General features: G+C 38.3%; 1 protein-coding gene across 8 annotated transcripts in view; it reads left to right on the top strand.

Annotated features, from left to right (window-relative positions):
• The window catches only part of LSAMP (limbic system associated membrane protein), a 1,066,465-nt gene that overhangs the window by 754,270 nt on the left and 294,500 nt on the right, over positions 1-17,695 (top strand). For all 8 annotated transcript variants that reach the window (XM_081539161.1, XM_081539125.1, XM_081539136.1 and 5 more), the window contains one exon: positions 8,166-8,398. In XM_081539161.1, coding sequence (XP_081395287.1) covers positions 8,166-8,398 — 233 coding nt within the window. The remainder of the gene's footprint in view (positions 1-8,165; positions 8,399-17,695) is intronic.

A 17,695-nucleotide genomic window follows, 5' to 3' on the forward strand; every position in this document is an offset into this window, starting at 1 on the left:
CAGGGATCAAACCCAGGCCCCCTCCATTGGTAGCACAGAATCTTAGTCACTGGACCACCAGGGAAGTCCCAGACTAATGACTTTTGACACAAGAAAACTTGGGATATTTCTGATACTTTATTGCTTCTCCTTAGAACATTTCCTAATGCCACGCTGTAATGCTGGGAATGAACCACATGAATTTCCAGACCAAGTGTCTTTCCTTCTAGTGGGAAATGAGATAGTTTTGTTGCTTCATTAAGGGTTTCATTTGTAGGGTTAAAGTTTAAAGCAAAAGGTATCAAAATAAAGGACTAACACATTCCTAAAGACTTCCCATCCATATCTTGAATCATCCCACATCTTGTAAAAGAGAAAAAAACTTTACAGATGTGAAAAAAATAGTAGAAGTTAATTAAAAAAAAAAAATTCTTCTATGAATAAAGGCTAGTTATTTCCTTAAAAAGTCAAATTTGCCCTGGCTGAGTTGATTCTTCCTTACCTGTCCTAAGTATTACTGACCCACTTGAAAAACAAACAAACAAACACTAAGGTCAGACGATTTCTCTGGCATTAATTTAGGAAGGAACTAAGTTGTAGCTTTCTCATGTACTCTCAGCAATGTACAAGATTACATTGTTGTATAATTAAGACTCTAAAATACAACAACAGAGCAGCATGATTCCTTAACTATTACCTTATAACCAGAGGATCACTAGTCCTCATTGTAGTGTCTCTGTCACAAATGTGACTTATAATTCAAGGGCTTTGCTGGGGTGGCAATTAAGTGCTTATAAATTTAGAAGTATACGCTTATGAAAAAAACAGCATTGCACTATAGATGTTTGACTTATGCTTTCAGATCTTTAAACCAAGGGACTAAGGTCTAACTCAAGTTTTTCAACTTCAACCCTGCCAACATTTCACTTGGGATTCATCTTTGTTGTCGGGGTATCCTTTACATTGTAGGAGATTCAGCAGCATTCTTGGCCTCTACCCACAAGATACCAGAAACAGCCTCCTCTTTCCAATTGTGATATTCAAAAAAATGTCTTCAGATATTACCAAATATCATCTGGAAGCACAAATTGCCCCCACTTAAAAACCACTCATCTCACTGTTCTTTCTTAATTTAAGAAACGAATCTGTCTCACCCATCCAGCTACCCTTTCCCCAATCTATATAATTAAAAAGTATGAGGGTAGATAACTGGTGAGAAACGAAGTAAAATATATTTATTTTTTATTGTAGAATAAATACCAAATTATACTCTTCAAAGTTAAGTCTAGATAAATTTAAATACTAACTTGGTCCATTTATAGCAGCCAGTAATGCTTATTAAAAATGAGCTGTGTCTAGTAGCAGCTGAACAGGCTTAATATCTGTTAGATGTGTATCACTTACATCAAGGATGTACTGTCGGTAAATATGTTATCAATCCATCTATTGGTACAAACCAAATTTAGCATTTCTTTCTGCCTCCAATTATATTCTTTGTTTTGGAAGTATAATCCCCAGACTTGATGCAGTATGAGTAAAATTGTCAATGTACCTATTTGTGTAACTGTGCATAATATACTTGGTGTAAAGTACTTGCAGAGATCCAGTGCTTGAGAATTTTTATGGGTGAACTGATTTTTTGTGACAGTTTTATGGATTCAGACATGCTAAACAGGGAAGTTAGAAATGTGTTTGCTTGCCTTTCTTTTTATTTTTTTAAAGCTGATTTGAAAAAAAAAATCATAGGTTCATAGTTAAGGTAAGTAACCACGTGAAATTTGTGGGTTCACGGTTAATGTGAGCAACTCACTAAATGTTTATCTAGTGTTTTATACTTCTTTTCACTGTTTTAAATGTGTGATATAGATTATTTAATTCCCAGGAATGATCTTTCTTCATTGATAACAATTTTTCTCTTTTGATTTCACGTTAATTCCATACCCAGTAATTCTCTTTAAATTTTCCCTATGTATCTGAAAATCTTAATTATTAGTTACAAAAAGTTAAAATAGTTACCATCTATACTGTACCTATTAGATAATTAACAAATATTTGATAATTGATCTAATAGCAGTTTGTTAAATTCAGTTTATTTATTCCACATTTTAGCAAGTGCCTACTGAGTACATGGTGGGTTATTCTGTTGGCCCCATGAAGGTTCCATAGGTGACTTCTTGAGGGTCACTCTCATTAATAAGCTTACGAGGAAAGATAAGTACAAATAACTCAAATACATTGTGGAGTAATAAGAAGGAGCCAAGTAAAAGGATGGGGCGCTAATCAAGATTTCCTGGAAAGGTGACATTTTGTATTATATCTTCATGGCCTCAGCCACCTGCCAGAAATCTCACCCAGAGTGGAGGGTCAGTCCCTGCCCTCTCCTCTTGGGACCAACACTTACTCTCTTCACCATGCAGTCCTTTCTAAATCCTGGAATGATTTGTGTATCCCAAGCTTTTAAAGGAAACATTCTATTAAATCCAAACAACACGTAACACAGATTTGAAAAATGTGTCTCTTTATACTTTCCCTGCTTTGGCAAGAGCTGATTTAGAAGATGAAGTGACTAGGTATTTATTTTTGAACTAGTCTGGTACTGAAGCAGCATTCTGGGTGGGGGATTATTTATTGCCATATTACAACAGTATGGCATGATAACACTCACTCCACAGGCATGCCTAATAGACATTTAAGTCACTTAGCTTCCAGATGCAAGCTCGTGATGCTTACTGGCCAGTCAAGTGCTTCCTGGGACCCGGTTCTTTCTTTAACTGGCATTTCCTCATTTCCCAGTAGCTAGGCATCTGTGACTATCCTATGTGACTGGTTATTTTCATTTAACAAACAAAACTTCTACACTTTTCTGTAGTTGAGACTATTACTTTGACTTTGATCATCTTTTCTCTTATATGCACTTCTTATGGTTTAAAATAGTTGCCACTTTAAATCAAGATTTAAACTTTCTTAATGTTCAATTAACTCTGAAATCGTGATTTTTTTTCGCTCATTTTTCAGTGTGAATGTATTAGCCATGTAGAAAGATTATTTTCTAGTTTATAAAGTCAACACATTTACTCTGAACCATTAGCTGCATAAAAGAAGAACCCTTAAATATCTGGAGGAGTCTCGATTTCCTTTTTAAAAATGCTACATTGTGCTCTGGTGCTTGGAGTTGGCTAATGATACTGATTAGTGAAAAGTGTGAGTATGTGTGTATGTATGTATTCTAGTGTTCCTTTCACTTATTTGGAAGTAAAGGAGAAATTATGAAAAATAAATTTGAATGAGACACAATACGCAAATAAAACATTATGTAGATCGTCACAGCAGAATTTCCACATAACTTTGTACTGTTTCAGTAGATGCATTTTTATGAGTCTGGCAATTTTGCTGAAATAGTCAATTACTTCTTTAGGTAAGATAGATCTGAACTCTCTCAGAGAATAATTTGGAGTAATGATCTATGTGCTAATTTTAACTTTTCCACAGAAAAAAATTGCTAAAGTGTCCATAGGACCCTAAAGATTCAAATTAGAAACTCTGCCTTTCACTAATAAGGAAATTCGCCAAATTCATTAGTGGATGATGTAAGGGCTTGGGATGAGAGGAGTGGAATATAGGTAACCATATCCTCTTTTTGCATATGTGACACTGCTGGTTCATATGACCGGCATGTACCAAAGTCTGTTTCATACCATATTAGTGCTTGGAGGTACCTTAATGAATAAGACAAAATTTATATGTATTGTTGTTGTTGTTGTTCAGTCCTTCAGTCCTGTCTGACTCTTTGTGACCCCATGGACTGCAGTATGCTAGACTTCTCTGACCTTCACCATCTCCCAGAGTTTGCTCAAACTCCTGTCCATTGAGCTGGTGATGCCATCCAACCATCTCGTCCTCTGTCATCCCCCTCTTCTCCTGCCTTCAATCTTTCCCAGCTCAGGGTCTTTTCCAGTGAGCCGGCTCTTCGCATCAGATCAAAGTTTTGGAGTTTCAGCTTCAGCCTCAGTCCTTCCAATGAACACCCAGGACTGACCTCCTTTAGGATGGACTCGTTGGATCTTCTTGCAGTCCAAGGGACTTTCAAGAGTCTTCTCCAACACAACAGTTCAAAAACATCAATTCTTCAATGCTCAGCCTTCTTTATGGTCCAACTCTCACAACCATACATGACTACTGGAAAAACCATAGCTTTGAGTATAAGGGACCTTTGCTGGCAGTGATGTCTCTTCTTTTGAATATGCTATCTAGGTTTATCATAGCTTTTCTTCCAAGAAGCAAGTGTCTTTTAATTTTATGGCTGGAGTCACCGTCTGCAGTGATTTTGGAGCCCAAGAAAATAAAGTCTGTCACTGTTTCCATTGTTTCCCCATTTATTTGCCATAAAGTCTGGGACTGGATGCCATGATCTTTGTTTTTGAATGTTGAGTTTTAAGCCAGTTTTTTCATTCTGCTCTTTCACTTTCATCAAGAGGCTCTTTAGTTCCTCTTTGCTTTCTACCATAAGAGTGGTTTCATCTATATATCTGAGGTTATTGATATTTCTCCCTGCAATCTTGATTCCAGCTGCGCTTCATCCAGCCTAGCATTTTGCATGATGTACTCTGCATGTAAGTTAAATAAGCAGGGTAACAATATACAGCCTTGATGTACTCTTTTCCTAATGTGGAACCAGTTGTTCTGTGTCTGGTTCTAACTGTGGCTTCTTGACCTGCATACAGGTTTTTCAGGAGGCAGGTAAGATGGTCCAATATTCCCATCTCTTTAAGAATTTTCCACAGTTTGTTGTGAGCCACACAAAGGATTTAGCATAGTAAATGAAGCAGATGTTTTTTTATGGAATTCTCTTGCTTTTTCTATGATCCAGTGGATGTTGGCAATTTGATCTCTGGTTCCTCTGTCTTTTCTAAATCTGGCTTGTACATCTGGAAGTTCTCAGTTCATGTACTGTTGAAGCCTAGCATGAAAGATTTTGAGCATTTCTTTGCTAGCATGTGAAATGGGTGTGATTGTGTGGGAGTTAGAACATTCTTTGGCTTTAACCTTCTTTGGGATTGAAATGAAAACTGACCGTTCCCAGTCCTGTGGCCACTGGTGAGTTTTCCAAATATGCTGGCATATTGAGTTCAGCACTTTCACAGCATCATCTTTTAGAATTTGAAATAGCTTAGGCGGAACCCCATAACCTCCACTAGCTTTGTTTGTAGTGATGCTTCCTAAGGCCCACTTTACTTTGCACTCCAAGATGTCTGGCTCTAGGTGAGTGATCACACCATCATGGTTATCCAGGTCATTAAGATCTTTTTTGTATAGAATGGTGTATTCTTGCCACCTGTTCTTAATATCTTCTGCTTCTGTTAGGTCGATACCATTTCTTTATATATATATATATATATATATATATATATATATATATATATATAAAATGCATTTTTTCAAGATAAGCATATTCTAGCCTTCCTCCAGGCTAAACACCATTTAAGGTACACCTCTATGCTGTAACATACTAGTTACTACAGTGTTGTGCTGTTTAGATGATAAAAGTAATGCAATGATAAATGTGATAGAATATTAAAATGCTTTGGCAAATTGAAATTTCCACTATTCTCAGTAGAAAAGAAAAACACAGGAGACCTACGTCAGCAACTTTATTAATGATCTAGAGGAAGACAGCAAATAATCTATTAATTGATTCATAATTGATTCTAAGTTGAGAAAGTGAAAGTGAAGTCGCTCAGTCATGTCCGACTCTATAGCCTACCGGGTACCTCCATCCATGGGATTCTCCAGGCAACAATACTGGAGTAGGTTTCCATTTCCCTCTCCAGCATATCTTCCCAACCCAGGGATTGAACCCGGGTCTCTGGCATTGTAGGCAGATGCTTTATCGTCTGAGCCACCAGGATGTCTCTCTAAGTTGAGAAGCGCTACAAATACCACCAAGGACAGAGACATGGTACCACCAAGGAATGGAAGAGGGAAAGTAAAATTGAGTCAGGAGAGAAGCAGGGAGCATTCATGAAGTTAGCTTTGCCCTCCCCTTTAGAAGAGTCTTAAATTATCAAGCATAATTGATCTCAATAATATCTGCATGGCAGAGAAACATATATTGGAGCTACTAACTGGTACTTTAATCCACATGTGTTCTGTGCTCAGTTGTTTCATTCATTTCTGACTCTTTGCAACCCTATGGACTGCAGTCTGTCAGGTTTCTCTGTCCATGGGATTTTCGCAGGCAACAATACTGGAATGGGTTGTCATGCTCTCCTCAAAGGAATCTTCCTGACCCAGGGATTGAATACAAATCTCTTATGGCTCCTGCATTGCAGGTGGATTCTTTACCAGTGAACCACCAGGGAAGCCCTTAATCTACCTATGTTTCTGAAAATAAATAAGCAAAGAGGAAAAGAAAGACCTGTATATCATGCACTCCAATAATTAAATGAAATTCTCCTTTTTACTAAAATTTACCCAAAAATAATAGGATGAGAATGATTTTTGTACCATAAGTGAGTTATTTTTAAAAGATTCCGCATTTCTCCTTCTTTTAGAAGAGATGAATTGGACTCTGTATCTTTATGTAGTTACACCTGAGGATAGTGCATCAGCTTCCTGTCCACGCATGGCTGTTTGGACCTGACAGAAAATTTGGATTGGACTTGGTTTGGAAAATACCGGGGAACATGGCATTTTATTGTTCTGCTGTCATGATCCTGGCTTCTTCTGTCCATCCCTCATGCCCCAGAGAACTGAGCAGCTGGCTCTGCAGCTGTGAACAGGGTCTGAGACCACCGCCCTGTGGGACAGAGATAAATCTTGCCAAAGATATAGAAGATTTGGGGCTTGACTTTTCCATTTCTAGAATCTTGCTGCAATTGAAGGAGTATGATTTTCTCCATTAAACCCTTTTAGGTTTCTAAAATAAGTAGTTATTCAAATAAATATTTTTTCCTTCATATTCCTTGGAATAATTAGTTTTTTCATCTACTAGAAAAGATTGAACTCATTCTATTGTGCTAGAAATTCTGGTATCAAGCTGTTTTCCCAGTCTACAACCTGCTGTCTTCAGAAGGTGGAACCAGACTTAGGCAAGATGATACGAGCTTTGATTTTGTTTACAATACCTATCTACTTACCCTTGGGCCTGCTCATACACTTCTCATTCCTGGCGATGGACATTCCAAGCTTGGAAAGATCAAAAGTAAACTCTGAAATTCAGTCTAATTCCTGTTGATTCAATGGCGGGGCATAATTTGAATCCACCTTCACATAAGCCTTTAGGAAATACTAAAGAATTAGTATAGCCAACAAAGGTCCATCTAGTCAAAGCAATGGTTATTCCAGTAGTCATGTATGGATGTGAGAGTTGGACTATAAAGAAAGCTGAGTGCCAAAAAATTGATGATTTTGAACTGTGGTGTTAGAGAAGACTCTTGAGAGTCCCTTGGACTGCAAGATCCAACCAGTCCATCCTAAAGGAAATCAGTCCTGAATATTCATTGGAAGGACTGATACTGAAACTGAAACTCCAATACTTTGGCCACCTGATGCGAAGAACTGACTCATTGGAAAAGATCCTGATGCTGGGAAAGATTGAAGGTGGGAGGAGAAGGGGCCGACAGAGGATGAGATGGTTGGATGGCATCACCGACTTGATGGACATGAGTTTGAGTAAGCTCCAGAAGTTGGTGATGGACAGGGAACCCTGGCATGCTGTAGTCCATGGGATCTCAAAGAGTCGGACACAACTGTGTGACTGAACTGAACCGAACTGAACTGAATGAAAGAATACATACAGTCCAAAACCGAGTAAATGTGCCATATTATCATTTGTCTAATTCTCAAGGTGACTTAAACAAATGGAGTTCTGTGTGAATGACCTTTTCCTAGACAAGAAGAATATAATCCAATGGGAAGTTGATATCCATTTAACTTTGCCTGTATTACTCTCCCTGATTGTTTCTTGCCACATTGAGTGTGATATACTGTCATCCATCTAGTGGATGGGGATTAGATCTTAAAGGAGAAATGATGACACTATTCAGGACTCTAGGAAATGGCATGGCCGTGATTCATCCTGCACACAGTCATTTCTTTTGATTGGCCTTGGTGAGTCAAATTGTGTGAAGAATGAATGCAGATCCGAGTATGGCTAAGGCTCTAATGCCATTGTTCTACTTTGCTAGGTGTGTTGTAGAAGATAAGAACTCAAAGGTGGCCTGGTTGAACCGTTCTGGCATCATTTTCGCTGGGCATGACAAGTGGTCTCTGGACCCCCGGGTTGAGCTGGAGAAACGCCATTCTCTGGAGTACAGCCTGCGAATCCAGAAGGTGGATGTCTACGATGAGGGTTCCTACACTTGCTCTGTGCAGACACAGCATGAGCCGAAGACCTCCCAAGTTTACTTGATCGTGCAAGGTAAGGAGAAGGTGGTAAAGGAGAGGCGAGTGGCAGAAAATAATCATGACATACAAAATACTCGAGTAATCCATTTTGGAATAAAAGATTAGTTATGGCAAATTCCAAATTCATTATGACACTTTAGTATCTATTTTCTTTTTACGTAGAAAAACTTTAAATGGGGATAGACTTTAAATAATAGAACTGAGGAGGATAAAGAAAAAGGAATCTTGCCACTGTGAGCCAATAACCTTGGTAAGAATGTTTTCTCTTAACCCTGAGTGTGATAACACACAGCAAAGACCACAGCTGTGTCCACAGGGACACAAGAACACACATAATACTTGGAACCATGTGAGGTCCACTTTATCACCCTGTTAGATACTGGATGCTTTTGCTGAAGGTGTGATTTCTATCTGCCCTCAATTTAAAGAATATCACTAATTATCTGTTTTTCTGATAGTAAATGTTATTTGGAAAAATAAAAATTTCCAGAGGCCTTGGCATTCTCCCAACTGGCTGGCTTTCTTTGTAGTTTGTATCTCTATTTCATGGCAAGTTATTTGTGAGCAAGTGGCGTGACAAGGATCTGCAAAATCATCGGGGATAATCTGCTTCCATACTGGGGTTTCCAAGGGCACATCTGAGTCATGGTTTTACAGGATCAAAACCCTAAATGGCATACCCAAGCCCCGAAACTATAGCTCTCTTGGGTCCCTTTCCCCATAATTGCAGAATGAGAACAGCTGATCAGCTGTACAGTTTTATTGCAAGCAGAGTCAAACCACGAGCAGTTTCAATCTATCTACCAGGAAGGATCTAAGCACTAACAAATATTAGGGCTGTGTTCATGTATTCTTGATTTACAATTTTATGTAAATTTAATGCAAATTAGGCATGGCCCTAGGGCTCCTGTCAAGATTCCAGTGCAGTCAGTTGTATGCAAAGTTTGACTGTAGCTTCTATTAATGTGTTATGGAATTGATTATTGCAGCATTTAAATTATTGCTCTTTCAACTCCTCTGATTAATAGATTGAAAAAATACATCAGAGAGTACCTGGTGCAGGGGTGGTTTAGTCATGTGACCTCTATCTTGGTCCATTTGCAATGGCTGACAGCTTCATTTTATTGCTTGTAAAAGGCATGTCTACTGACTTGCGAAGTGCCTATCACAGCACAGCATAGAATCCTTCCCTTGTAGTTTAGAGGACAGCGCTTGAGTTCCTTAATAAGAGACACCAGGGTTTGGATGTCAGGCAGTCCATTTAAGTGTGTAAACATAACTACGGATGTGTAAATATGTAAAAGGTTAACTTAGCAACTTCCTCAAAACACAAGCCTGCACACAAGCACACACACACAGAAACACACACTTCAAGACAAAAGGAAAAGTTCTACCTCATTTAATGGCAAAGAGGGGGGAGATAATTAGTTTACTTAAGGTCCCTTAGAACAGATTTCATCTAATGACCAGCAACACATTATATTGTGAAATTCCTGTACAATTTTAATACCTCCACAGTCTTTAATGTTATTGGAAACTCACTAGAGACCACAGCTAGAGAATGTATATTGATTGTCCTACAAGGAACAAAATTGGGCAATCTGAGGATTATATCCCTTGGTTTCTAGATGAGGAAACGGAAGTTAATAATGTTTAGGTTACTTGCTCAAGGTCACACAGAGAGTTCAGGGAGTAGTTTGGAGCCAAGCAGACAGGGAATCAAATTGAAGCACATTCTACTGGAATGGGAATTTTTTTGCTGTGACTTTTTAAGAACTACCAAATTCCTGTTTGAGTTCTTAGTGCCAAGTGCCCAAAGCCCTTCCTCCTTTTTCCTCATTCATCTATGTACATTTTAGCTACTAGCACAATAATTTTGAGAGAATTAGAGCTAGAACTAGGTCAGATCATGCTGCTTATACTTCCCTATTAAGTTATTGAGTTTAACTTAATATTAAGAGATGGAAAAGAACTATACAGTTAAGGTACTGTTTATTCATTATCTTATTTGCTTCTAATAATGTTATTATGAAGTAGATATTAATAACTTTACTATAAATGTGAAAAAAGATTGAAGTTCAGAAATGATAAGGAGCTGCTCAAGGCTGCCTCTTGGCTTAGGACTGGATTTCAAACCCATATCTGTTTGATTCCAATATTATAGTATCTTATTTTTAACCATACTGCTTTAAAAGAAAAAATGAGCAACAAAGCCTATTCTTGTAAGGGTGATGACGAAAGGCTGCTTCCTCCTTGAACCTGAGTTATGAAGGGAGATTTTTTGGACAGTTATATGGATGTTGGCAGTTGATATCTAGCACCAGATGGCTGATTTGATTCCGCTTAGGGCATTCAACTTTGTGATTATGTCAGTGGTTCCACCCCTTTACCGCTGTTTATTCACACTGCCTCCTACTCCTTGCCTCCATTTTACATGTTTTCACCACATCAAAGATTTTGCTTAGAGGCATGTCTGCCATCCTTCTTTCCTCCAATCCCACAGCACTTTCTTTCAGAATAAAAGGGTCTTTTGAATTTTTCAAGTTCTTCCTTACTTACTATACATGCTTTCTGCAAATCCCACATAACTCCTTATTAAATAAATACTGTATTCTTTTTCTTTGCCCAATGGGGAGGTCACCTTTAGCTTAATGATGCTGTGAGATATCACTGAAGAATAGTAGTTAAGAAAGTGGGGCTTCATATCTCAGTTTTCTTTCTTGCTACTTAAATCAATTTTGGGGTAACCTATTTGGGGCTTCCCTGATAGCTCAGTTGGTAAAGAATCCACGTGCAGTGCAGGAGACCCTGGTTCAATTCCTGGGTCAGGAAGATCCGCTGGAGAAGGGATAGGCCACCCATTCCAGTATTCTTGGGCCTCCCTTGTGGCTCAGCTGGTAAAGAATCCACCTGCAATGCAGGAGACCTAGGTTTGATCCCTGGATTGGAAAGATCCCCTGGAGAAGGGAAAGACTACCCACTCCAGTATTCTGGCCTGGAGAATTCCATGGACTGTATAGACCATGGGGTTGCAAAGAGTCACATATGACTGAGTGACTTTCACTTTCACTTGATTTCTCTAAGGCCTCAGTTCAGTCGCTCAATCATATCCGAATCTTTGTGAGCCCATGGACTTCAGCATGCCAGACTTTCCTGTTCATCACCAACTCCTGGAGTTTGCTCAAACTCATGTCCATTGAGTCGGTGATGCCATCCAACAATCTCATCCTCTGTTGGCGCCTTCTCCTCCTGTGTTCGATCTTTCCCAGCATCAGGGTCTTTTCCAGTGAGCTGGCTCTTCACACCAGGTAGCCAAAGTATTGGAGCATCAGCTTCAGCGTCAGTCCTTCCAATGAATATTCAGGACTGATTTCCTTTAGGATGGACTGGTTGGACCTCCTTGTAGTCCAAGGGACTCTCAAGAGTCATCTCCAACACCACAGTTCAAAAGCATCAATTCTTTGGTACTAAGTTTTCTTTATAGTCCAACTCTCACATCCATAGATGACTACTGGAAAAACCATAGGTTTGACTGGATGGACCTTTGTTGGCAAAGTGATGTCTCTGCTTTTGAATATGCTGTCCAGGTTTGTCATACTTTTCTTCCAAGGAATAAGTGTCTTTTAATTTCATGGCTGCAGTCACCATCTTTAGTCACTCTAAAGCTTGGTTTAATTTAAAGATTATGTGACCTAGGTAAGCCCCTAGCTGGTTTTCTGGAGTTCATGTGTTCTCACCAAATAAAGTGATGATGATGGTGGTGGTGGTGGTGGTGGTGGTGGTGGTGGTGGTTGTGGTGGTGATGATAGTGATATTAATGATGATGATAACCACTGTGACAACAAGCAGGCTACTGCTGCTGGAGTAACTCTCATGAGGCTCTCTTTGTCCTGGGTACTTCCCAGAGTCCAACAATGCCCTCCACTTGTTGCATGATAAACTTGAGTAGGCTCTTACAGCTGTTATTTGGGTTCCTTCAATGTATTTTCTTCAGTTATCCTTTTCCTTAGCATCTAGTCTTGAACTTTACTTCTTTGGGATTCTAAGGTGCTTCTTAGACCAGCATCACCTTTAAGATTTTAGCTACTTTTATTAAGGATGCCTGAGGACAACATGCAGCATATATCAACAACACATAGAGAGTTTGGTAAGTTCTACTTTTGATTGGTGGTACACCCTACTCCAGAGTTTCTGATTAAGTCATTCTGGAGATCAGGCCTGATAATTTGCACTCTCACACATTCTCATACCCTCGTTGCACTTCTCACACATTCCCAGGTGATACTGATGCTGCTGGTACTGGGGCCACTACTTTAAAAGCAGTATGTACATTAAGAACATCTAGGGAAATAATCCTGCATAATTTCATTCAATTTCAAATATTGTTACATCCCCTAATATTTCTAAAACTATTCCTGGGCATGAGATAGGAATGGTAGATTGGAAAATAACTTGACTTTCATGATAACATCTTAGGTCCCCTAAGGCTTCTTACCTAGCCTAGTTCTATGGAAAGAAAATCTCTCCCTAAACTGTCCATTTCATGTATCAAAACTAAAAAAACTGGTTGAGATATACAAACTTCTCTAGACTTCAAAAATCTCAACTTTATAAATGTTTAAGTCTTTGCCCCCCTCACATTACTCCTGCATCCCTCCATTTCTCCTGAAAATATATATATTCCTTTAATTAATATATATTTCCACAACGTGAGTGACTTTTCAGCATCTCCAACATTTTCTCTCCTATTTTGGTGATTATTTTTCAGAGAGAAAGTAAGTTTTTTTTTAAATCAGTTCATGAGAGTCATTACACAGAAAATAACCTGTGTTGAAATAAATATGCTTCATGGTTCGCTAAACTCAATCTTTAGCTAAATGACATCTCCACACATCTTCCTCATGAGGAACACAGGTGAAAGTTTTGCATCAGCAAATTCACAAATCAATAATGACCTTTGGGATCACTTGTGATTAGTAAAATTAAATTTTGCAACTGTGAAAGTCAGGCTATTCAATAAACATTCATTTGAGATACATAATAAAGGATGGGACCCATTTCTAAAGCCAGATAGTTTGGTTCTTATACCACCTCCTTTACAGAGTCTAAACTCAAAGATTGAGAAAACAAAACCTTTCACTTAAATAATATAAACAAATTTCTCTGGGATCCTTCCAATTAATAATGTCCATTTCTCTCCAAAGGTTACCTTCCTTCGTTTGATTTCCTATTTTTTTCTGCTTATGCCAGAGATGGAGACAGTTGTGTTAAGGCAATATTTCTCTTTATCTGATCCTTGGATAAGCTTCAAAAAAGTCAAGAATTTTGTTTGTTATACTTTTCAAAGTACAGATTCCTGAGTACCACTCCCAGAACTAAATTGGAAGGCTTGGGAATGTGGCCAAAATTTACAAGTGCGTTATGCTCTGCAGGTGCTTCAGATACATGTGGGAAAACCAAGAACCACTGTTGTAGAAATCTAAGCAATCAGCGAGAGAGGTTTGTTGCTGCCTGCCTATTCATTTTCCTGTGTGACATGGCATCAAATTATATCTAAAACTCTACAAAGCAGGTACTAGGGCCTTGTCATAGAAAAATTAAAAGTAAAAATAAATCTGTGTACTCATTGAATACAGAGATTAATCTTATTTTCTTGAGCCCTGGGAAAGATGGCTCCAGAAACAAAGTAGCTTTTTAGCTGTAACATTAGGACTCTCCATGTGTATGTGAATACAAAGGACATCTTGTCACGATGTTATTTTTTAAATGTAAATCTTATTTAATAAATGTCTCATTCATTGTACCTTATAACATTTGTCATGTTTTCAATGTATTTATTACATTATTTTTGAGTATGTTACCCATACTAGAATTGTCATTTCTGTGTTGCGTCTATTGCTTTCTTTTTATGCTATTCTCATTAACATTTTTTTTTAATTTTCATTTTATTTCATTAAGCCAGTTAACAATGTTGTCATAATTTCAGATGGACAGCAAAGGGACTCAACCATACATATGCATGTATCCATTCTCCTCCAAACTCTCCTCCCAACATTGTTTTTAAAATGTAAAAGTAAGATACTCATGCTTATTGAGTCAGTGATACTGTCCAACCATCTCATCCTCTTGCCCTCTTCTCCTCCTGCCCTCAATCTTTCCCAGCATCAGGGTCTTTTCCAGTGAGTCAGCTCTTTGTATCAGGTGGCCAAAATATTGGAATTTCAGCTTCAGCATCAATCCAGTATTCAGGGTTGATTTCCTGTAGAACTGACTGGCTTGATCTCCTTGTGTAATTACCTGAGTTAAACCAATATAACTATGGAAAAAGTGTGAAAGTTAACTCTTGTAAGACCCTGTGTGTTTTATCCTCACACTTAAAATGTCATATTTCCTGTATCTCATTAATCCAAGCATATCATATTGGCTTGCAGTTGCATGTCTGTAGATGCTCTCTTAATTTAATAATTGCAAATTCAAATGTTGGGAAACATTTAATGTTTTCATGAATACTAGTCTAGAACTTATTGTTCCTAAGATTTAAATTCTTGGATGCATTTTACAATTCTATCAAACATTCCTAATTCTGACTAATATCTATTACCCAGAACTCAAAGCAGCCATCCTTTGATGTCTTTTAATTGCTCTCTTCTTTCCTTCTTTCATTATTTCCTTTGTTCTCCCTCCTCTTTTGACCCTCTTTCCCTTCCTTAATCAGTATCATGTTGCACTGATTATTTTTTAAATAATTTAGCATCACCTGCAAAATGTTACACAAACTGTTTGCCACTGCATTCCAATTCAACTTAGCCTGGAGCTCGCTACATCTTTTAAATGTTCTAATGAAATAAAGAATTTGAGACCATCTTTAGTTATATTTGATCTGAGGGAAAATTCTGTTGATTATTGAGTCTTACTGATTAACTAGAATTTCATTTGGATTTTACGTGCTGAAGTCTACTAATTCTCCTACTCGTCAGCTTAATTTTTCAGACAATAGCCTCTTGATTGACTGTTAATAGGTCAGGATCAGACTTTAAGGACATCACTATCCACATCAGCAATCAGAGAGCCAGTGTAATGGGAAGAAGTGAAATTTTGGGGCTAAAATATTTGGGAATATTACCTCATGCAGTTTTAATTTGATAGTTCTGCTGCAGGAAGTACTTCAAGTCTTGTCTAAATCAGGCCCACCCACTCATAATTAACTATGATCTCCAAGCTCTGCATATGTATTTGCAATCCATCTTTTAGATATTATTGGGCTTCCCAGGTGGTACTAGTGATAAAGAACCTGCCTGCCAATGCAGGAGATTTTGAGAAGTGGGTTTGATCCCTGATTTGGGAAGATTTCCTGGAGGAGAGCATGACAACCCACTGCAGTATCCTTGCCTGGAGAATCCCTTAGGCAGAGGAGCCTGGTGGGCTACAGTCCATAGAGTCAAAAAGAGTCGGACACAGCTGAAGCGACTTAGCATGCATGGATTTTAGTTATTAAAATAAATCCACTATTTACACCCACATACTTTCTGCTCTAACCTACATTTTGTCTTTCTTAAAGCTGAGAGAAGTAAAAGAGAAAAAGTTATTTAGTACCCAGAGCTGAAGTGAAGTGACGTGAAAGTCTCTCAGTTGTGTCTGACTCTTTGCCACCCCATGGACTATACAGTCCATGGAATTCTCCAGGCCAGAATACTGGAATGTGTAGCTGTTCCCTTGGTTCAGTGTAAAAACCCAGACTCCATGAAGGGAAGAGAGCTGCTTGATGACACAGACCAATGAGTGTTCAGCTCTATTCAAAGATGCAGTATATATTCTTGAATCATTATACCGATAACGATTTTAATAACTTTTGGTCAGAGTTTTGATGGTCATTAGGAGGAATTTGGGAGTGGGGATTTAGTCTACATTAGATCTGCATCTGCTAGTTTAGCTCAATCCAGTCTATGCCACAGTTATTTTTATTTGCATTTACATAATATCTGTGTGGTTACTCAGAGATGTGCTAGTTTTTACACAGAATTTTACCTACGAAGATAAGGAAAACTAATATTTCAAGTATTTTCAAATACTACTGTATGCCACAATAAATTATCATCATCTGTAGCATTTATGTTTTCTATACACTACCAAAAAGAACCCTCTCCCCCTAAAAAGCAAAAACCCTCTGTACTTTTAAAAATCTTAAAGGCATTTTTTAAAAAAAATCATATATCTAAAAGTCAAGAAAGATGACACATATCTTTTTCAATATATGTGTATTTTCATCATTTCAGTTTGCTATAAATAGGTAACATATTTTTGGACAATGAGATGATTGAGTTTTCTTTAAAGTTTATCAAATCCTAGGTCTGCCTCAGTAACAAAGTATGCAAAAAACGGTAAGACCTTTTTCCTTCTTTTTAGTGAAAAAAAATATTAGGCAAGTTTGAATATAGTGGGAAAGCAGCCCCAGCCTATGCCTGGACCTATCCAAGGAATGTTTCTAAGGGGGTGGGGGACATTCTATAGAAAGACTGGCCTGTAATCTTCGTATGTCAAGATCGTGAAAGTCTAAAGAGACAGAAGAAATACTCAGTTTATCATAATGTGATTGTTGTTCAGTCCCTCAGTTGTGTCTGACTCTTTATGACCCCATGGACTGCAGTATGCCAGGCTCTCCTGTCCTTCGCCATGTATCCGCCATTGCTCAAACTCATGTCCATCGAGTCAATGATGCCATCCAACCATCTCATCCTCTGTCGTCCCCTTCTCCTCCTGCCCTCAATCTTTCCCAGCATCAGGGTCTTTTCCAGTGAGTTGGCTTTTTGAATTAGGTGGCCAAAGTATTGGAACTTCAGCTTCATCATCGGTCCTTCCAATGAACATTCAGGGTTTCCCTTAGGATTGACTGGTTTAACCTCCTTGCAGTTCAAGCAAGAGACTCTCAAGAGTCTTCACCAGCACCACAATTTGAAAGCATCAATTCTTTGGCACTCAGCCTTCTTTATGGTCCAACTCTCACATCCATGTATGACTACTGGAAAAACCATAGCTTTAACTATACGGACCTTTGTTGGCAAAATGATGTCTCTGCTTTTAAATATGCTGTCTAGGTTTGTCATAGCTTTTCTTCCAAGAAGCAAGTGTCTTTTAATTTCATGGCTGCAGTCACTGTCTGCAGTGATTTTGGAGCCCAAGAAAAGAAAATCTGTCACTGTTTCCACTGTTTCCCCATCTATTTGCCATGAAGTGATGGGATCGGATGTCATGATCTTCATTTTCTGAATGTTGAGTTTTAAGCCAGTTTTTTCACTCTCTTCTTTTGCCCTCA

This window comes from Giraffa tippelskirchi, chromosome 2 (genome assembly GCF_054371585.1).
Source record: "Giraffa tippelskirchi isolate mGirTip1 chromosome 2, T2T-mGirTip1v1.2.pri, whole genome shotgun sequence".
NCBI classification, from domain to species: Eukaryota; Metazoa; Chordata; class Mammalia; order Artiodactyla; family Giraffidae; genus Giraffa; species Giraffa tippelskirchi.